Raw genomic sequence first — 18,303 nt, 5'->3', positions numbered from 1 at the left:
TTTTGCTCGGACTATCAGTGAAATTTGTTCGTCAAAATGCCAGAAATGGCGTTTCGGAGGGTCAAGATTTCAAAATTTCCCAGGCCTCAACAAGCTTGAGACGCCTCGCGCCCGAGTTCGGCGCCCGGCAAGGCAAAAAAAAAGTTGGAGGCTTCGGCGTTCCACATGCTGAAAATTCGCTCAGTATTCACTCAGTAATATTTTCCTGCCGCGCCTTTGACTCTATCTCTGTTAAACACCGCTACAACGTTGTTATACGTGTCGTTACCATGACAACAGCCTTGGCTGCAGTCTTTAGATATACCGATTAGACAGGGCGTGCCACTTTATGCGAAAAATCGAATTAACTTGCGACCAATCACAGCCAGCAGCGGCTCCAACAAAGGCGGTAACATAACGTCAATCAAGAAGAGGCACGAAACTTTGCGAAAATAAACCGAGAAACTGCGATGTTTGGGACTGGATAACATACACAAGTATCTCGCTAAGGCGTCGACCTGTCAAGAAGTGGACGACGCGGAAACTATTGCTTCTACTACAACTGTTGAGGGACAACGACAAGGGGCAGCGGTGCAGTCAGGGCTGACACCGATCGCGAGGAAACGATGCCAAGGCCGCGGTGGACGGCTCGACTGTCGAGTCCGTCTAAAATCCAATAAAAATGGCGCGAATGGCTTCGTCACATCGGAGACGAGTGGTGGGTGACGTGTGTTTACAGTTTGCACCAGGAGAAAAACATTCTTTAACGCTGCCTTTGTCGATAGTTTTTAAACTATGAAAATAGGAAGCGTGACTACTGAGAAAAGAATCTGAACTAACCAAGGAGCTTTTATCTGATAAAAGCTCCTTGAACTAACGTGTCGGATTCGTCATAAATTCCAATTTCACGTTAAATGCATTTTAAATCGTACAAGGTCCGGGTGATTCCGATCGGAGTTTGCAGGCATTGCAAATTAGAATCGTGAATAAAAGTGAATGTTACCGAATAAATAGTATCATAATATTTCTTTTGTCATGCTTGTTCATTTGCTTACGCGCCTTCAACAATAAAAGTGGCATGATACAGACATGAAGTTATCATGTTGCTGCAACATCGTGCTGGCAAAATGTATGTTTATTCATATAAAGATTGCACAGGTAACACAATTGTTTAGATTTACAGTTCAAAACATTCTAACGATAAATATTGATGAGGAAATAATCATTCTCACCATTGTTAAACTTACTTATCAAATCTAAACTGGCCAATTTTCCCGCGATTTCCGCCAAGTAACATTTCCTCGATTGTCTCAACTTACCCTGCCAAAGTCAAATCTGCCGAAAATGATTGATCTTGCTACGCGGAATGTTGGCAAATTCATCGACAAAGACATGTACTCTGACGTTCAAGGAACGCGTACCTTCTGCTACCGTCCAAATGACCTTGTCGTTAACTCCAAATCCTCGCAAAAAACTATTTATATTTCAGCCATACCATAGGTATGGTGAAATATATTGTTATCTTCGCCAGCGAAGATTATAAGATTGCTTACTTGGGTCTGTATGTAGGTCAACAGCTTATAAGTCGAGAAATTGTGGATGGAACTTTTTGATTTTTTGTAGGTGTGTAGCGGTTGTCGAAAGGCATGCCTAGTTTGAAAATGGTTTACCTGGCGTTTTCCTACGGTACAGCAGCGACCTTTGTATTTTTTCGAGGTTTGTTTCGAGAAGCATAACTCAAAATGCAGCTGGGCGATTTCTACGATATTTGGCAGGTGTGTAGCGGTTGTGTAAAGGATTGTCATGTGCGAGAATGGGTTAGCTAGCTTTTACCTATGGTGCTGTAGCTGGCTTTGTATGTAAGTGCGTTTGTCTGTTAACACGATAACTCGAGATGTTCTACATGGATGCTAATGATATTTTGTTGATAGGTAGGGGACACAGAAAGGAAGGTCAAGTTCGATAATGGGCCTCCTAGCGACTTGTTTTGGTACTGCAAGTGAGCGTCAAAGCTTGCGCCTAAATTTTCCAGAAGTGCCATGTTCATGATTTTTAAGTGGTGGATAGCTGTTGGGACTAGGAGTGAATGGTGTAATTTTGGGCCCCCTAGCAGCTTGTTTGGAACTGCAGTGGGTCTTATAGTTTGTAACTTTTAAAAAGGATAACTGCAGAGGGGATTGATGGATATTCTTTGCTTTTGGTAGGTAGGTACTTAGGGTGATTATCAACATAATGAGATGCTAATTATGTCAATTGCGATCTACTTAATATAATTACTTTGGGATTCTTATCATGGAGAGAACCACATCCCTTACAAAAGTGGTGTGCAGTGCAACATGACACTGGCACCATTGTCACCCTAGTCCAGCACTAATGTGTGGACCATTAATCTTCATTTATCATTCAAGCCCTTCAGACAGAAGCAGAAGCCTGATCTCCTTTCCCTGACAAGGGCCAGTCACACCAAATTAACCCCCTGCCCTCAGTCTCCGGGTCTTAGCACAGACAAATCAAAGGTGGAGCAGAACTAATCGTCATGCCATGGCAGGGTGTTACACGCCCGCCCGTTTGAGGCATAAGACATGGTCACGTAAAAAAAGATTAAAACATCGCGGTGGGCCAAATCAGGCTGTCAAAGGTGCCAACGTAATCCTCATGAGTTGTTCGATCGCATACAGCACGCTTAATGATTCAAATACTATTTCGGGATGAGATTTGAAGAGTCAAAGTTGGCCTTCAAACTGGCTCTTTTTGCCTGATTTTGGCCTCGATTTCACACTGCATGGGGGTTTCCGTGCAACCGATTACGACAATATCATATACTTCCGGGTTGTACGAGTGCGGTCATAGAACGCGGGTGGTATCGTATCTTGTCTCGGTTTGTGCTAGGTTGTAGAGGAGGATCTAAGTAAGGCTTATGAATATACTAATACTTGGAGATTAGCAATTACTATGCCTGTCATGTCAATCAGCTATTTTGTCTTTGCGGGGCTATGAATGGGGGGATCTGAGTAGCCTGACGTGATAGCCAGGCCAGGTAGACTGTGTAAAATACCTCTGACTTAACTCGCGATTGCAAAACTTTACTTACTATTTTCATGAGATGGACACAAACATTCACCAAGGCGGGGCCGTAACAATCCTTACGTATGACCCTTAGGTAACCCTTAGATGACCTATTATCTAATATATAGGCCAGTCACTCAAAGTTTGTTTATTATTTCTTTTTTTACGAAAAGACTGCAATGTACATTTTGTAGAGTGAAATCTTATATAAAACTAAAGACCTAGCCTAACCTAGCCTAACTAAAGACCTTACATCCAGCTTTGCTATATTAACATCTCGTATTAAGCTGTATTTGGTGCTTATCCGGCCCATTATAGCCATAATTACATACATTAATCATTCAAAAACAACGACCTTCGATAAAGAATGTTTATTTGGCGAAGATGTGTGTTCGAGGAACTCTAGTTCTCTTCGCCAATGGCGATAGAGTATGTTTTTGTCGACTTGGGTCTGTATGTAGGTCAACAGCATATAACTCGAGAAATTGTAGATGGAACTTTGTGATTTTTGGTAGGTGTGTAGCGGTTGTCGAAAGGAATGCCAAGTTCGAAAACGGTTTACCTGGCGTTTTCCTACGGTACTGCAGCGAGCTTGGTATGTTTTTTGCAGTTTGTTTTGGGCAGCATAAGTCAAAATCTAGCTGGGCGATTTTCAAGAAACTTGGTAGGTGTGTAGCGGTTTTGGAGAGGAAGGTCAAGTGCGAAAATGGTTTACCTGGCTCTTACCTACGGCGCTGTAGCGGGATTTGTATGTAAGTGCGTTTGTCTGTAAGCAAGATAACTCGAGAACCCTTGAATGGATCCTGATGATATTTGGTAGGTGGGTGGGGGTCAAGAAAACGAAGGTCAAGTTCGATAATGGGCCCCCTAGTGACTGCCTAAGGTACTGCAGCAAAACTTTTATTTTTGTCACTTCGTGTTTTGGATATGCTGTGGTCATGATTTTTGAGTGGTAGATAGCCCTTGGGGCAGAGAGTAAGTGCTGTGAGTTTGGACCCCCTAGCGGCTTTTTGGGAACTGCAGGCACCGATTTCCTTTCAAACTTTGAACGAGAATAACTCGAGAACGTGTTGACGGATCATCAGGATTTTTTGGTATGTAGATAGAATGAGTACTTAAAATAATAATCTACATGGAAAGATGCATTTAATTGTAATCAGTGGCCAATTAACAGAAATAAACTGTTTTGTATATACATGTATCTCACTTGACCTATATCTATGGACACATCTGTTTGACAGATGTTTTTGCTGGAGGAAACACTGACAAGCCGTGAGCTGGACACTGAAAAGCTTGAAATTCTGATTGACCAGGGGTGCTATCAGGTCATCTTGTACAATCAGGTCTTGTTTTGGTAGCATTTGTGGGGTTTGGGGGTAGGTACTATTTAGTAATAGATGAATAAGACCTTAAAGTCTTAAATAAAGGCATGATTTAGTAATACATGAATAAGACCTTAAAGTCTTGAATAAAGGCATGATTATTTGGCGAAGAGATGGGTTCGTTGAACTCTAGTATTCGTAATGTTTCTTCTTTCTTTCTTTCTCCTGTCAAATCTTCAGAACACGGTATCTTCGTTGTTCCTCAACCGAATGACTTGAAATTTGGCACAAGAGTAGAGTGGGCCAATACCCTCGGACGTTTTTTTCATTTTTTCCATATCTGTCTCTTAAATGATTTTATTAAGGTTTTTTGGTCATCTTAAGACCAAAACTGTATATTTGGGCCCCCTGTACCCTGGTATTATAACCGAATGAGCTGAAATTTGGCACAGATGTGCCTTGATAAGTCCCACATATAGATTCAATATCAGTTTTGGTGTACAGTATAAGGAAATGCTTATTTTTGCGATTTTTTGGTCATTTTTTTTTACCAAAAAAGGACACTTTTGGCTCCTGTACCTTGGTTTTAGAACCGGATGACCTGAAATTTAGTATAGGAGTGCCCTAGACATATGCGCACATGGATTCAATAACATTTGAGGCATACAGTACAACAAAATGCTTAATTTTACGATTATTTGGCCATTTTATGAGCAAAAAGTACACTTTTGGCTCTTGTGCTCTGGTTTTAAAACCAAATGACCTAAATTTTGGTAAAAGGGTGCACTAGATATTTATTCAAATGACACATGTATAATTTTTGTCATAGACTACGTCAAAATGATATATTTGGGGATTTTTTTTGTCATTTTCCAATTTCCAGAGGGGTCAATGACCTTAAGGTCGTTGACCCCCAGCTGCAGATTGCACCTACTGGCATATATGTCTATTTAATCTAATTAGATAGGTAACCAATCACTTAGCCTGAATCTATATCCTAAAGAGGGGGGGTGGCAGCCAATCAGCGAGCCCGGTGTTATCTGGAAGAGTCCATTCTTACACGGAGTGGTTCATTTTTTTTTTAAATTCATCATTGGACTGGTGAAGTCTTTCAGTGGATGTATTTTTGGACAGGTCTATTTCGCAATTTTACAGAAAGTGTGCTGGCAGAGTCTATTCTCACACGGAGGGGGGATTTTTATAAAAGTCATATTTTGGACTTTGGTGACTTCTAGTTTGTCAAAGTCTTTCAGTAGGGTTATTTTTGGACTGGTCTAATTTGCAATTTTACATGGGTGTGCTGGAAGAGTCCATTCTTGCATTGAGGGGGGCTTTTTTAAAAATCCCTTTTTTTGGACTTCAGTGATTATGTCAAAGTCCTATTTTAGCGGATTTATTTTTGGACTGCTCTACTTTACATGGAAGAGTCCATTTTTGCACACGGAAGGGGGATTTTTTCAAATTCACTTTTGGACGGGTGATGATTCAAAATTCAATTTTTAGTGGAAGTGTTTTTAGACTGGTCTATCATACCTTTTCATGCACTGGGACCTGTTTTGCTAAATTCAATTTTGGATTTGGTTTCTTATTCAAAACGCCAAGGTTTCAGTGTGAGTATTTCTGGACTGGTCTATTGTGCAAATTCACATAGGGTGCACTTGAGTCCATTCTTGAACGGGGGGATTTTGTAAGATTCATTTTTGGGTTAAATCGTCATCAGTAAAAGTGATTTTCAAATGGGTGATTTTGAAATAGTCTATTGTTGCATGGGGAGGGAGATAGCTGAAATATGCTGTATTTGCTCTCAAGCAAATGTCGGCCTTTCTAGTTTATATATACATGTATATAAAACCGGGCGTAAGGTGACATCCGTCCGCTGTGTTGTCAAGATATGCACGTGTTTCTATATAAACGGGGTTGGAAGGCCCCGCTATTGAATATTAATTAGACTTCGTCTTCCTTTTCGCTGATTGGCTGGCTCGTTAAATTCATTTAACTTGCACGTGCGGGGCTCTGCTCACGGCAAAAGGCCGAAAGAAAACCAATTTTCCCTCAGAAAAGTGCTGAAATTTACTGTATATAGTAAAGCGCTGGTTGAAAGTTAGCAATTTACGTGTTTGTAAGCATAAGTCCGTGAGATTTCTGAAACAACAGCAGTTCTGTGATAAACGGAACCTTCTAAAAACGTACGGAGCTAACAGCGCAGGGAAAATATACCATCGCATCACAGAAATGCCCCTAAAAACTGATACAATAAGCCTTCTGAATAGCCCAAAGTGCAAGAGTTTCCCCCAACGGGGCTCTGCCCCTGGACCCTGCCGGGCCGGGGCCTTCGGCGTTCTTCGGTGGACCCCGGCGCCGACGCTGTAAAAAATTCTGGCGGGAACACTGCAGTATATACGGAATCGTGAGGCCCCGCTTATGAATATTAATTAGCCTTCGCCCTCTTCGCGCACAGGTGTGGGCTCCGTGCGGGGTCACGGAAGGTCACGTCAGGAGGCCAAAAGAAAACAAATTTCCCCTCAGAAAAGTGCCAAAATTAATCATTTTAAAGTAGTTTATGTCAAATCTTTTACTTGGATCATTTTACCAACTATCTAATGCCTATCTACACCAAATTTCAGGCCATTCCATTGTAAGACCAGGGTACAGGGGGCCAAAATATACCGTTTTGGTCTTAAGATGACCAAAAAACCTTAATAAAATCATTTAAGAGACAGATATGGAAAAAATGAAAGAAAAGGTCCGAGGGTATTGGCCCACTCTACTCTTGTGCCAAATTTCAAGTCATTCGGTTGAGGAACAACGGAGATACCGTGTTCTGAAGATTTGACAGGAGAAAGAAAGAAAGAAGAAACATTACGAATACAATATATTTCACCATACCTATGGTATGGCTGAAATATAACAATGTAGTTTTATCTTCTAGATTACTGATCATATGTTATGCGCTCAAAAAGCCCTCTTTAATATTTCATACCAATGACATGTTTTTCCCGCAAAGGTTTCCTGTCAAATGAGGTCATACTGGGAAGATACCCCGGATGTGAAAAGTGAGTGGCGTCAAAGCAACTCTTACTGGGCAGGAATGGAGGTAACATCAGCTTCTGTATTTTACTAAATTACCATAAATTGACATTCATAGTCGTAATTTTGCAACTAATGTTTTCGACATTGTTTGGAAACGTAGTGCCTTAACAATTCGATACATTTTTTGAACCTCAGTCACTGACGAAAGTTACATGCAGTCACTGTGACCTCAAATATCTGGTCGTTTACAAAATCTATCCATTTGCTTTAGGGACTGTGCTGCGTTATGTAGTGCTTCTCAAGGTACCATTCAAAGTCAGAATTAAGTCTGAAAAAACATAGGTCAATCCATCTGAACTATTTTTTTCTAATCAAACCAACTCTATTTCTTATTATCCTTTGTGTGTGTTTAGGCAGAAGACGTTGTCGTTATTGAAGAGTCTGATGACTACTACAAGTTGGAGCTGACCAGTACCGTCCCGTTCGTCTGTAGAGGTGGGGCACAAAGGGCGGGGCAGTGTTACGTAGACGTTCCCTTAGCTTTCGACGCAAACGACGACGACGTCTGCGTAGCTGAAGGTTGTCACGTGAGGTTTTACGCCGACAGGTGGTCGGATACGGAACATAGACTGAAAGCGGAGGCCATCTTGGTTGCCGTAAAAGATGGCCAATGGGACGGAGACAAGCACATGCTCATCAACTTTGGACGGATCACCCACGCTCCGGTGTCCATCAGAGAACCTCACATCTTCCACGGCTACACGCCTCAGTTCAACATCCAGGTACGTACTTTCAATGGTTTGCAATGGCGTATTCACTTGTTTACTTTGGCCTTCATAGCAGGCTTAGGGGGGCTCATACTACACGTTTGCTGACCATTTCTTTTTGCCAGTAAAAGTGTATTATGTGCACCCCCTCACACACACAAAAACGAAACAGGCATACACAAAAACGAAAAAGGCATAGCCATAGAGATATGGTGGCTATGTTCACTTCAAGGTTTTGTTTCATGTCATGTCAATTGTCAATTCAATCATGACTATGGAGTGCTTTGTAGAAAAATATTTTGTTATTCCACTTGATGTTCTGTATTCATGGTTATTTGCAGAGGATACTCAATATGTTATTTTTATACTTTTCGTCTATGTCAGGTTCGAACAGTTGATTCGGTCGAAGCAAGGTGCGCGTATTCAGGCGATCCCCATGGCATTACGTTCGACGAGCTCACAGGGTACGTACAACTCATACTTTGTGTTAAATGCTATTAAAAGCTACCCCATGTAGAAACTAGAGACAGCAAATGTGTATTTGACAGTCTTAACTTAATTTAGATACCCATACACTATACTCGTATTTACATATACGTATATCGGTCTAAATCATATCTGTGTTGAAATAGTTCAGATGTATCATTGCCTTTAAATGACATTGATATTTTTCAGGAATTGGCGAAAGCAAATCCACGTTATATTACCTGGGGAATTCGTTCTCTACAGGAGTACAAGACCAGGTCGAAAGTTCGAAGTAAGTGGTCATTACGATACTAGGGCTATGTTGTCAAATCACATGCTATACAGACAAATCTATATTCATTTTACAATTGACAGTCTTAATGCTTTTACTAGTCTCTTCGATCTTTCATTCATAATACCCTGCTTATGATTTCGCCTCTCTGCCGTATCCAGGTCCACTCCCGACACAGGCGCTGCCGCTGGGATTTCGACATCTCCTGTAACTGCGGCGCGGCTATCCGCGAGGGGAACGACGCCGTGATCGTGGACTACTGCCACAGGACTTCACCAATGATTCGGTACAAAACAGTTACAGGAGGGCCGCTCTCTCCGGGCGTTATAGTGAATCAGGACAGGAATGGGCGGTACATCAGGGTAAGGAAATGTTGTTTGTTTAGAATACAACGTCATAGAGTTTATGGTTGCCGTTGTAATGTGTCTGAGATTTAGTTTTGAAACACAGTTAATGACATCAGACTCTGGTACTGTTGTAACAAGGGGTTCAAGCGCCGCCAAACTGACCATGCCAAATGGGCCTGACCATTTTCGCGTAACGATTTTGTTAACGCGTTGGATTTGTGATCTGGCAGCCCGGGTTCGAATTCCGGGAACCGGGAGACTGTTCCTACTCGCCTCTTACACTGTTACAGGTCACGATGACTTCTGGAGCCTACGTGGAAATCATAGGCTCTGGTTTCGTCACCCTCCGTGTCCACGCGCCGGGGATAGACAGGGGGTACACCGAGGGGCTCTGCGGGACCTTCGACGGGAACCCTGCCAATGATGCCATGATGCCGGACGGTACCATTTCTACTCACCACATCTGGCCGGACTGGCATAGAGATTTCTCCTATGCCTGGCGGTAAGCAAAACGACAAGTATTAAACATATTATGTATATCATGTACTGTATTAATAGTAGTGAATGTAGGTAGTGAAAGCAATGGCGTATCGATAGCACCCAAAACACGCAGAGCTGCATGTTTATTTTTCAACCAGCGTATCATTTCAGAGTTCTTGGATGGGGGATTTTCTGACTTCTACATTTTGTTTTTAGAATCCAACCCGGACAGAGTCTGTTCGATGTTGAGTGTCTAGACGAGGTCAGCAGCCCCGTGTCCGAGTCAGAGTTCTGCACGTGTGGGGAGGGAAACAGAATCGAGTGTAGCCCGACTAAAACACGCAAAACCAACAACCTGAACGCCGTCTTCAACACCATCCAGCCACATCAAGATGTAAAGAACAGGAACTGTGCAAGGAGAAGAAAGAGAGACCTGGACAACATCGAAGACGACCCAGACTTGTATAACGACGACGTTGACACAACACAGTACGAGTTCGACTACGCCCTGGACTCGGTGCCGGTCGTCAACAGCATGTGGCCTACTCCGAACAGAGGAATAACGGAGGAGGAAGCGAGAGGAAAGTGTCAAGGAGGAATCTTGAACCTGACCATCGCTGAAGACTGTCGGGATGTTTATGGTGTTGACATCTTCTCTGGAGTGGACTTCTGCATGGCGGATGTAAAAGTGAGTCTCTGAGTCTTATCTTTCTCTTATAAATGCTCCCAACAGTAAGTACATTCACTGGAATTGGATATGTGAAACAGATAGTCATGCATGTATATGTCTTTTTTTGCAGGTAACGGAGGATTTCCAGTATGTTGACATCATCGTGCAACAGATTCAGGCAGAATGTGCTGAAAAGGCCTACAACAATGTCAGTCTGTACGAGACCAACGAGAACGGAACAGCGGTGCCTCCAGCCTTCATCACTGAGAACCTGTGTCCGCGCCAGTGTAGTAACCAAGGCCGGTGTGTGAACAGTACGTGTGAGTGTAACCATGGTTACACGTCTGCAGACTGCTCCATACAGATCGGCAGGCCTCCAGTCGCGCTGGAACTCCCCTCGGACGGGCTGTGTGACGTCAGGAGTCGGCCCTGTATGAAGACGTCCTTCTTCGCCGAACCCGTGATGGACTCGGAGAACCTGACCTGTAGGGTCACTCAAGTTCAGGTTCGATTGGTTCTCGTAACATTTCTTTTTCTTACTAGTGCATTTTCTTACTAGTGCATTACTTTTTACCATTATAATTACAATTTTTTTTCTTTCTTCTTCTTTATCTATTAGATACAAGATGGAATAAAGACTTCAACCAACTCCAGCGGCCGGTCCGAGGCGACGTTCCGCAGTTTTGGGGAGGTGTCGTGCGCCCTCCCCAGGTCTCCTGTACGGGACGGGACACCTGACACCAAGGAAGGCGCGGTGGCTCATGGGATGCTGGTGTCCGTTAGTAACGATGGAGACCGGTTCAGTGAGGAGTTGTTCTTCACCGTGTACGACTCCGTCTGTCAGGAGTGTACTCAGGAAGGCAACTGTACCTGGAAGGTACGCTCTTTTTCATGAAAACTCATCGTAATTTTTAACTTTATATTAAATCAAAGCTGCTGTTGTGAAATTTTTAGGGAATGTAACTTTTTTTGAGTGAGTCTTTTTTTGTTTGTACAGCCAAACACCTGCATCATCCGAGGACACTGTTTCAGGGACGAAGAGGCAAATCCTAACGACTGGTGCCAGCAGTGTTTGCCGGCGCTTTCCAACTCAACGTGGTCGAGTCGACCAGGTACCAATATTTGTTTGGACTGAAGCATTAATTTCAACAAGCACATATTAAAGCATCAATTTCTATGCTTTGCGGCCTTGTACCTAATACATTGAAAATATCTCACCCTTATTTCTTTTCAGTCAATGTTGCTCCAAGGATCACAACACCAGCCACAATCAGAAAACTTAACGGTGAGAATCTGACACTGACTTTGACCGCCGAAGACCCCGAAGGAAGACCCGTAACATTCCGTCTGACGTCATCAGGTGACCATGGCGTTACCGTACAGCCAAACGGACAGCTGGACTTGACAGCAGATGACGTCAGCTCTTCTTCTATCAACGTCACAGTTGAAGACGAGTGCGGCGCGTCATCCGAACAGACGTTCCACCTCACCACAATGCCGTGTCCTTGTGAGAACGGAGGGTCCTGTGTGCCCGATCCCGACATGCCCCGCGGACAAGGCTTCTACACCTGCGTGTGTCCTGGGTACACCGGGGCCGTGTGTGAAACTGAGCCGGACGAATGTCAGTCCAGCCCGTGTGTGAACGGAACCTGTACCGACCTCCTCAATGGTTATAACTGCACCTGCGCGGAAGGATACATCGGTACCCGGTGTGACGTGAGCGTAAACAACAGGTGCGCCCTGGCCCCGTGTTTTCCCGACGTCTCCTGTATCAACTTAGAGGATGGGGGCTACTCGTGCGGACGGTGTCCAGAGGGATACATTGGGAACGGGTACCAGTGCGAAGGTAACGCTAGCGTTCGTATGTAGCATTTGACGTAATATTGAAGTTGATTTTTAAAAGTGAAGTTGATTTTTAACTAGTCTACTCAGTCTAGCACTTTGTTAGTTCTTAAAAAAACTAATACTAATTCTTAAGTGGTTTTCATGTTTTATATTTTTGCGGATATCTATCAATATAGTTATGATCATCAATATCAAATTATCTCTTTATTGAACAGATATCGACGAATGTAAGTCAGGTATCCATGGCTGCCAGCACGGCTGTAACAACCTTCCCGGAACATACGAATGTACCTGTCCGGACGGCTTCGTGCTGATTGGTGAGGACTGCCTAGGTGAGACCTGCACAAAATCCTTACATTTGTTATTGATTGTCTGGGTATCTTACTATTACACTAGCATGTTTCACTCTTACCCGAGCATTTTTCTTATCCTAGCAAAGTATAGGTTGACCTTATACATGTTGGTGGATGCCAAGTGTTTATCAAAGGTATTCTCTCAGCATTTTACATGACATTTTGTGTGACGTGTTTCCCCATTCTTGAACAGATGTGGACGAGTGTTCTCTAGATCTGGACGACTGTTCGCAGTCCTGTACCAATACGAATGGCTCCTACACGTGCGGGTGTCCTACAGGGTATGAGCTGAACCCAGACGGAAGGACATGTGACGGTAATCATTTTATTTCATTATGTGGTACTACAACGGCCAGACAAACACTTTATATTGGTTCCAACCAAATCTTCTTCATTCTATTGTACATGATACGATATTCTTTGTGCAAGCTATTATTCATATCACTTATATATCTTATTTTTTTATTTTAACCATCACATTATATACCTGCTAAGGATGCTGCTATGCTAATATGCTGCTTAAACATATATTATGATCTATGATGATTGTCATAAGCAAATTGAATAATGTGATGATTATATCTACTCATGTAATCATTCAAACTACTGTACTGGTATTTGCTAATTTAACACTATTGCAGATGTGAACGAGTGCGCCAGCTCCCCCTGTCAAAACGGAGGTGAATGTCAGGATGGAGTCAACCAGTACACATGTTCGTGTGCCCGCGGCTGGGTTGGAGCTCATTGTGAGGAAGGTGTGTATCTTTTACTTCTTTCCTCGTTACCTCCTTCTAACAGTCCCTGGTACATTTTTACTTAATTTTTAACAGCATTTGTAGGATAATCACGATGAAATATTTTTGTCCGTTTCTCCCATTGCACATACTCCATGCAAGCGATAGTGACTGATTTTTGTTTGATTATCTTGGTATTTTCAGACGTGGATGAATGTAGGCTGACTAACCACGGCTGTCACGAGTGTAACAACACCCCGGGCAGCTATGAGTGTTCTTGTAGGGACGGGTACGCGGTGGGGACCGGTGGGACATCATGCCAAGGTCAGTACTGAGGGTTGTTGCCGACCATTCACCCATTTGATCATGATAGGTTTGTCCGTTCTCAAAGCTATCTACTCATCAACTGGTACCAATGGTCAATGTACTAGTATCCATTGTTTATTCATGAAAGCTGAAATAGCCAAACAAGCCGCTTTTTATTGAGGTCATGAGGGAAGTGGTAAGGGTCAGGCAACATGTATAACAGAGGTATAGTTTATATACATCATTGTTTACAGCTTACATCATTGCTATGCGTTTGATAGTGTGGGACATACTATTAGATGTATAGCCAGGTACCTTTTCGATGCTATAATGTGTACTTGTATTTGTATACTTTCTTTCTTCATACCAGATGTCAATGAGTGTCTTCTAGACGACGCTGTGTGCTCGTACGTGTGTATCAACACGGAGGGAAGTTACTACTGTATCTGTCCGCCTGGGTACCTGCCTGAAACAGACGAATGCTGTAAGTGTAAGATTTTCTTCTTTTACTCAGTACTTTTAATGTTCAGAAGAAATACACATAGAAACGTAAAATGTAGATATCCAAATGTACAGTGTTGGATTTAGCTTGTTTCTAGGTTTAATGTGTTTCTCGAATTCTTTGATTGTTTTGACTTGACTACTATATAACGCGTCTTTCAGATCTTCAACCGACAGACCCACCAATACAGACAACCACTGGTATGTTTAAGATATAAAGATCCATATTTGAAAGGCTTCACATATTTCTTTTATTTCAATTATGGCAATAAGAACATCATCTATTGCAACAATATTGTCAAGGTTCCCTACCATTTCGTTAGCTGACTACAGGACTGGAATGTGTCAGGATTTACATATATATTGTCTTTTTTAAAGCGATGGCGGGTGACTGTAGGTCGACTCCATGTACAGTTGAACACCAGGAATGTGTAGAGAATGGCGGAACCTACAGCTGCCAGTGTGCTGTTGGATACTACTTCATAATCATCGGAACTTCGGACACATGCAGAGGTAAAACACTGTTACAACTGTCTGGTACGCCAAATAATAGTTACTCAATCAAATAGATATGACGCCAGACGTTTAAAACAGCACCTACTGTCAGTGACACTAACATGTTTGACTGATATGATAGCTTACTATATCTCTCGCGAAGTGAAATTTGTTTTATCTACCGTACAGAATGTAATATTTCTTTGTTTGAAGCTTCTAGAATTTCCTTTCCCCTCACAGCAGATACACTTAACGTTATATAGATGTAGTATTACATCCCGGGAACTCTACTCATTAGAATCTTATATTCTATAGAATCCATTACGTACGAAGCTGAACTGACAATCATTGAAATTGGTGGCGTAAAGCAGAGCTTTACAGCGGAAATGGGCGATACAGAGTCTCAGGATTTCCGGCGGACGGCTTCAGTTGTAAGGATTGCGGTAAGGAGACACTGATATGACGTACTTCTTTGATAAATTAATTGGCGTATTAGCATAAATTCCTTTGTAGCTCTTCCAGAGTTCCATTTTTCGGGACCGGAAAATGAAATATTTTACGTTTTCTTACAAGATACTAATACTAATTATCATTCATGATCAAGTTAAAACTTTTTGCATTGTTTTACACTTGTTAGAGTGTGTTTGATGCTAGGTATGATCATATAACACTAAAACATATCGGACGTATCTTTCTAGCTTGACGAACATTTCGAGGCGGGTAGCCTGGCTGGACGGTACAAGGGAGTGAAGATCAAATCCTTCCGGGCAGGAAGCGTCATCGTCCGGTTTGACCTCTACCTGTCCCAGGGCCCCGCCTCCGTCAGTACGGTCACCGGGGCGTTCTACGGGAACCTACGGGGAAACACCTTCGGGTCGTCCCGAGTGTCAGTCCTGCCATCGTCTCTGAGAGTTTCTGAAGTCGGTATGTTTCCGCTATCAGTTACCGTTCCTGTTATCAAAGGCTCTGTGTTGTGATAATCTCTCGCTAAATTTATAAGAAAGGTGCCTAAGCAGCGTTTACATAAGGCTCGTTCTCATTTAAATGTCGAAATGCTGTCGCCTGACTTTACGGCTTGATATGGAGAAAATTATAGACAACATCACTGGTTCCTTCATTTTTCCATAACCCCTGTAATGTTTTACAAAAGATGCACAACAACATTCGTATTGGTTGATGGCTTAGACGGTTATTATAGCCACGGGTCGGATTTCACACCCTAAAAAATGGCTGTCGCCAGAGAAGAAACGAAGAATTCAAATAGTAGCCAAAAATGTAACAATTCAGTTCCCAGAATAATTGTTCGGCAGGTGAAACCAGCTAACAAGGCCCTCTGACCGATCACGTCAGATCGCTACTGTCACTGATCTTGGAGGCTGTGTGAGGTTGGTTATGCCTGTCGCCAGATTCTGTAACAAACGTTACCACCACTAGTACGATGGTTGCCACGGTTATATTATCCACGTATAAGACTAGAAATGACCATTTTTGTGACGCTGTACAGTTTTCTGGCTTCCTTAAGAAACAAGAAAGGGTTGTTGACTGTTATTTGTATCCCACCTTGCTTAACAAAATGTTGTACAGAAATGACTGTAACAAACGTTACCATTGTTCGATGCTGTCTAAGCTTTCTATTTGACCTGGTGTAAAAAAGCTGCCCACTTTTCAAATGTTCCTTGGGACATCCACTTATACCTAAATGATGTAGTCAATAAGGTAAGTCCTTTACAAGAAAACAGGGTAAAGTTTACTGTTGTAACAAACGTTACCGGTAACGTTTGTTACCCGCCCTGTAATGTATTACCAATGGGACCGAAAATAATAAGTTGCTATATTTTGGCTATGGTTAAAAGAGGAATTTTCCTAAACAACCAGGTAGTTTTCACTGAAAATAATGCCGATTTATTTTTCGACCAAAAAAATGCCATTTTCGACATTTTAATGAGAACGAGTGATAAGCATCGCTTGTATTCCTTTTATAAGTTGCGCCATTGACATTTTTTTTTCGTTTTTCCAATTCCTTTCTAGCAAACCATCAAAACACGTTCATCAACATTTTAATGTGCATCTTTAGGTTTCAGGGACATTTGGCACCTAAGTAGTCACCAGACTTAGAAAGACTAGGTCTATAGTTATGATTAAAGTAAGTAAAGTTAGAATTAATGAGATAGCGCTCCTCTACTCATTTTTTTCACTAGTAAGACAACATTAGTGAAAAAATGAGTTAAGAGGACTACACACTCATTACTACATATGTAATTTTGTTCGTTAAGAAATTGAACTAAAACACGTATAATTGATCCGAACAATGTAAATCTAGACCTACTTAGGAAAGTTTAGAATACTTCACTTGTAAATGGTGACATGTCCCTGCTAGTGACGCATGTTTGTTATATAGACCGTTTATTAGACATAGATATGTTTTCAAAGAAAGTGTACGGAAATAAATGTGTGTGTTTGCGTGTGTTTCTGCAGCCAAAGATGACCTACCTATAACTACCCCCTGGTACAAGGAGCCGCTGTACCTGGCACTCGTGTGTATCGGCTGTGCTGTAGGTGTGACCATCGCTGTGGTGGTGCTGATGTGCTACTGTAAGAACAACAGCCAGAGGAAACTGCACATCGTTGCTGGTGACGACGGAAATGGATTAGAGCCCGTCCATCTGCAGGAGCTGCGCGGGGAGGCCAACAAGCCGTTTGACGATCGTCAGCCGGTCAAGCTCAACTTCGTCGCACCGATGTATCAGTAGGAACCTTTGCTGTAGAAATACTTAGGGTTAAACGTAACATGTGTGTTTTTGGTTTTGTATCCGGCAGAGGTTTTAGAGCACGAACAGTGGCATAGTTGTTTGTGCTTGGATAAAAATAATTGAAGTTAAATCATTGTTATCCTTGTTCAACTTGAACGTATTGTCCCGTTGTTTTGTCCTTCTACCAGTGTCTGACCATCACGGAAAAATTCAATTTTCCGACGTGTACAGAATTAGTTATAGCAGGTGGATAAGTCAAAATAGTAGCTATTTTACTCATTTAATGTGATCTTACCAATCATGATCTTGATGGTAGTACCACTCAGCAACTTTTAATCATTTTGCAGTGACGAGTACCTTATTGAGGGACGTCTGTGTGTGAATTTATTTTTAATTGTGTTTTATAACATTGATGTTACTCGTATGAGAAGCACAACAGTGTTGAAGCATAAGTAGATCACACTGTAGATCACACTGTGGCATTGAATGAGTCAGCGTAGAACACTTCGATTAGAACACTGTGCTCTTTGCACGTACAAAAATTGAATCAAGTTGATTTGAACATGTAATCTGATTTGAACATGTAATCTGGATCCATTACTTAAACAGTGCTTGTTGTGAGTTTTATATAATTTTTTATTATATAGAAGCCTACTCGCAAAAAAAAAAAGTTTTACGAACTTGTGGTTTGAGTTGATTTATCTTTGATGTTTGATATAAACATTTGTAGTGACGGCTTACCCTAAATTTGCAAATAAATATCTGATTGATTCAATGATTGACTGGTTGATTCATCGGGCACAGTCTCTTGTGTTACTGATTCTCATGAATTAAAAAAATAAGCCAAATTTACATGGGTAAATGATGAAAATGATCAACATTGCATTCTCTTTCATCATGT

The 18,303-nt window shown here is 42.0% G+C and overlaps 1 protein-coding gene across 1 annotated transcript in view; it reads left to right on the top strand.

Annotated features, from left to right (window-relative positions):
• LOC118424892 (von Willebrand factor D and EGF domain-containing protein-like) overlaps positions 1-18,177 on the top strand; it is a 30,314-nt gene extending 12,137 nt beyond the window's left edge. The window contains exons 9-29 of the mRNA XM_035833699.1: positions 7,372-7,461; positions 7,811-8,179; positions 8,549-8,628; positions 8,840-8,921; positions 9,083-9,283; positions 9,559-9,770; positions 9,965-10,436; positions 10,549-10,923; positions 11,038-11,295; positions 11,416-11,530; positions 11,653-12,264; positions 12,479-12,595; positions 12,810-12,932; positions 13,258-13,371; positions 13,555-13,674; positions 14,027-14,140; positions 14,320-14,358; positions 14,536-14,670; positions 14,968-15,095; positions 15,351-15,576; positions 17,128-18,177. Coding sequence (XP_035689592.1) covers positions 7,372-7,461; positions 7,811-8,179; positions 8,549-8,628; positions 8,840-8,921; positions 9,083-9,283; positions 9,559-9,770; positions 9,965-10,436; positions 10,549-10,923; positions 11,038-11,295; positions 11,416-11,530; positions 11,653-12,264; positions 12,479-12,595; positions 12,810-12,932; positions 13,258-13,371; positions 13,555-13,674; positions 14,027-14,140; positions 14,320-14,358; positions 14,536-14,670; positions 14,968-15,095; positions 15,351-15,576; positions 17,128-17,402 — 4,257 coding nt within the window. The 3' untranslated portion in view covers positions 17,403-18,177. The remainder of the gene's footprint in view (positions 1-7,371; positions 7,462-7,810; positions 8,180-8,548; positions 8,629-8,839; positions 8,922-9,082; positions 9,284-9,558; positions 9,771-9,964; positions 10,437-10,548; positions 10,924-11,037; positions 11,296-11,415; positions 11,531-11,652; positions 12,265-12,478; positions 12,596-12,809; positions 12,933-13,257; positions 13,372-13,554; positions 13,675-14,026; positions 14,141-14,319; positions 14,359-14,535; positions 14,671-14,967; positions 15,096-15,350; positions 15,577-17,127) is intronic.
• The last annotated feature ends 126 nt before the right edge of the window (positions 18,178-18,303 follow it).

The sequence above is a fragment of the Branchiostoma floridae genome, chromosome 10 (assembly GCF_000003815.2).
Source record: "Branchiostoma floridae strain S238N-H82 chromosome 10, Bfl_VNyyK, whole genome shotgun sequence".
Classification (NCBI taxonomy): domain Eukaryota; kingdom Metazoa; phylum Chordata; class Leptocardii; order Amphioxiformes; family Branchiostomatidae; genus Branchiostoma; species Branchiostoma floridae.
This window is presented reverse-complemented; position numbering and strand designations above follow the sequence as displayed.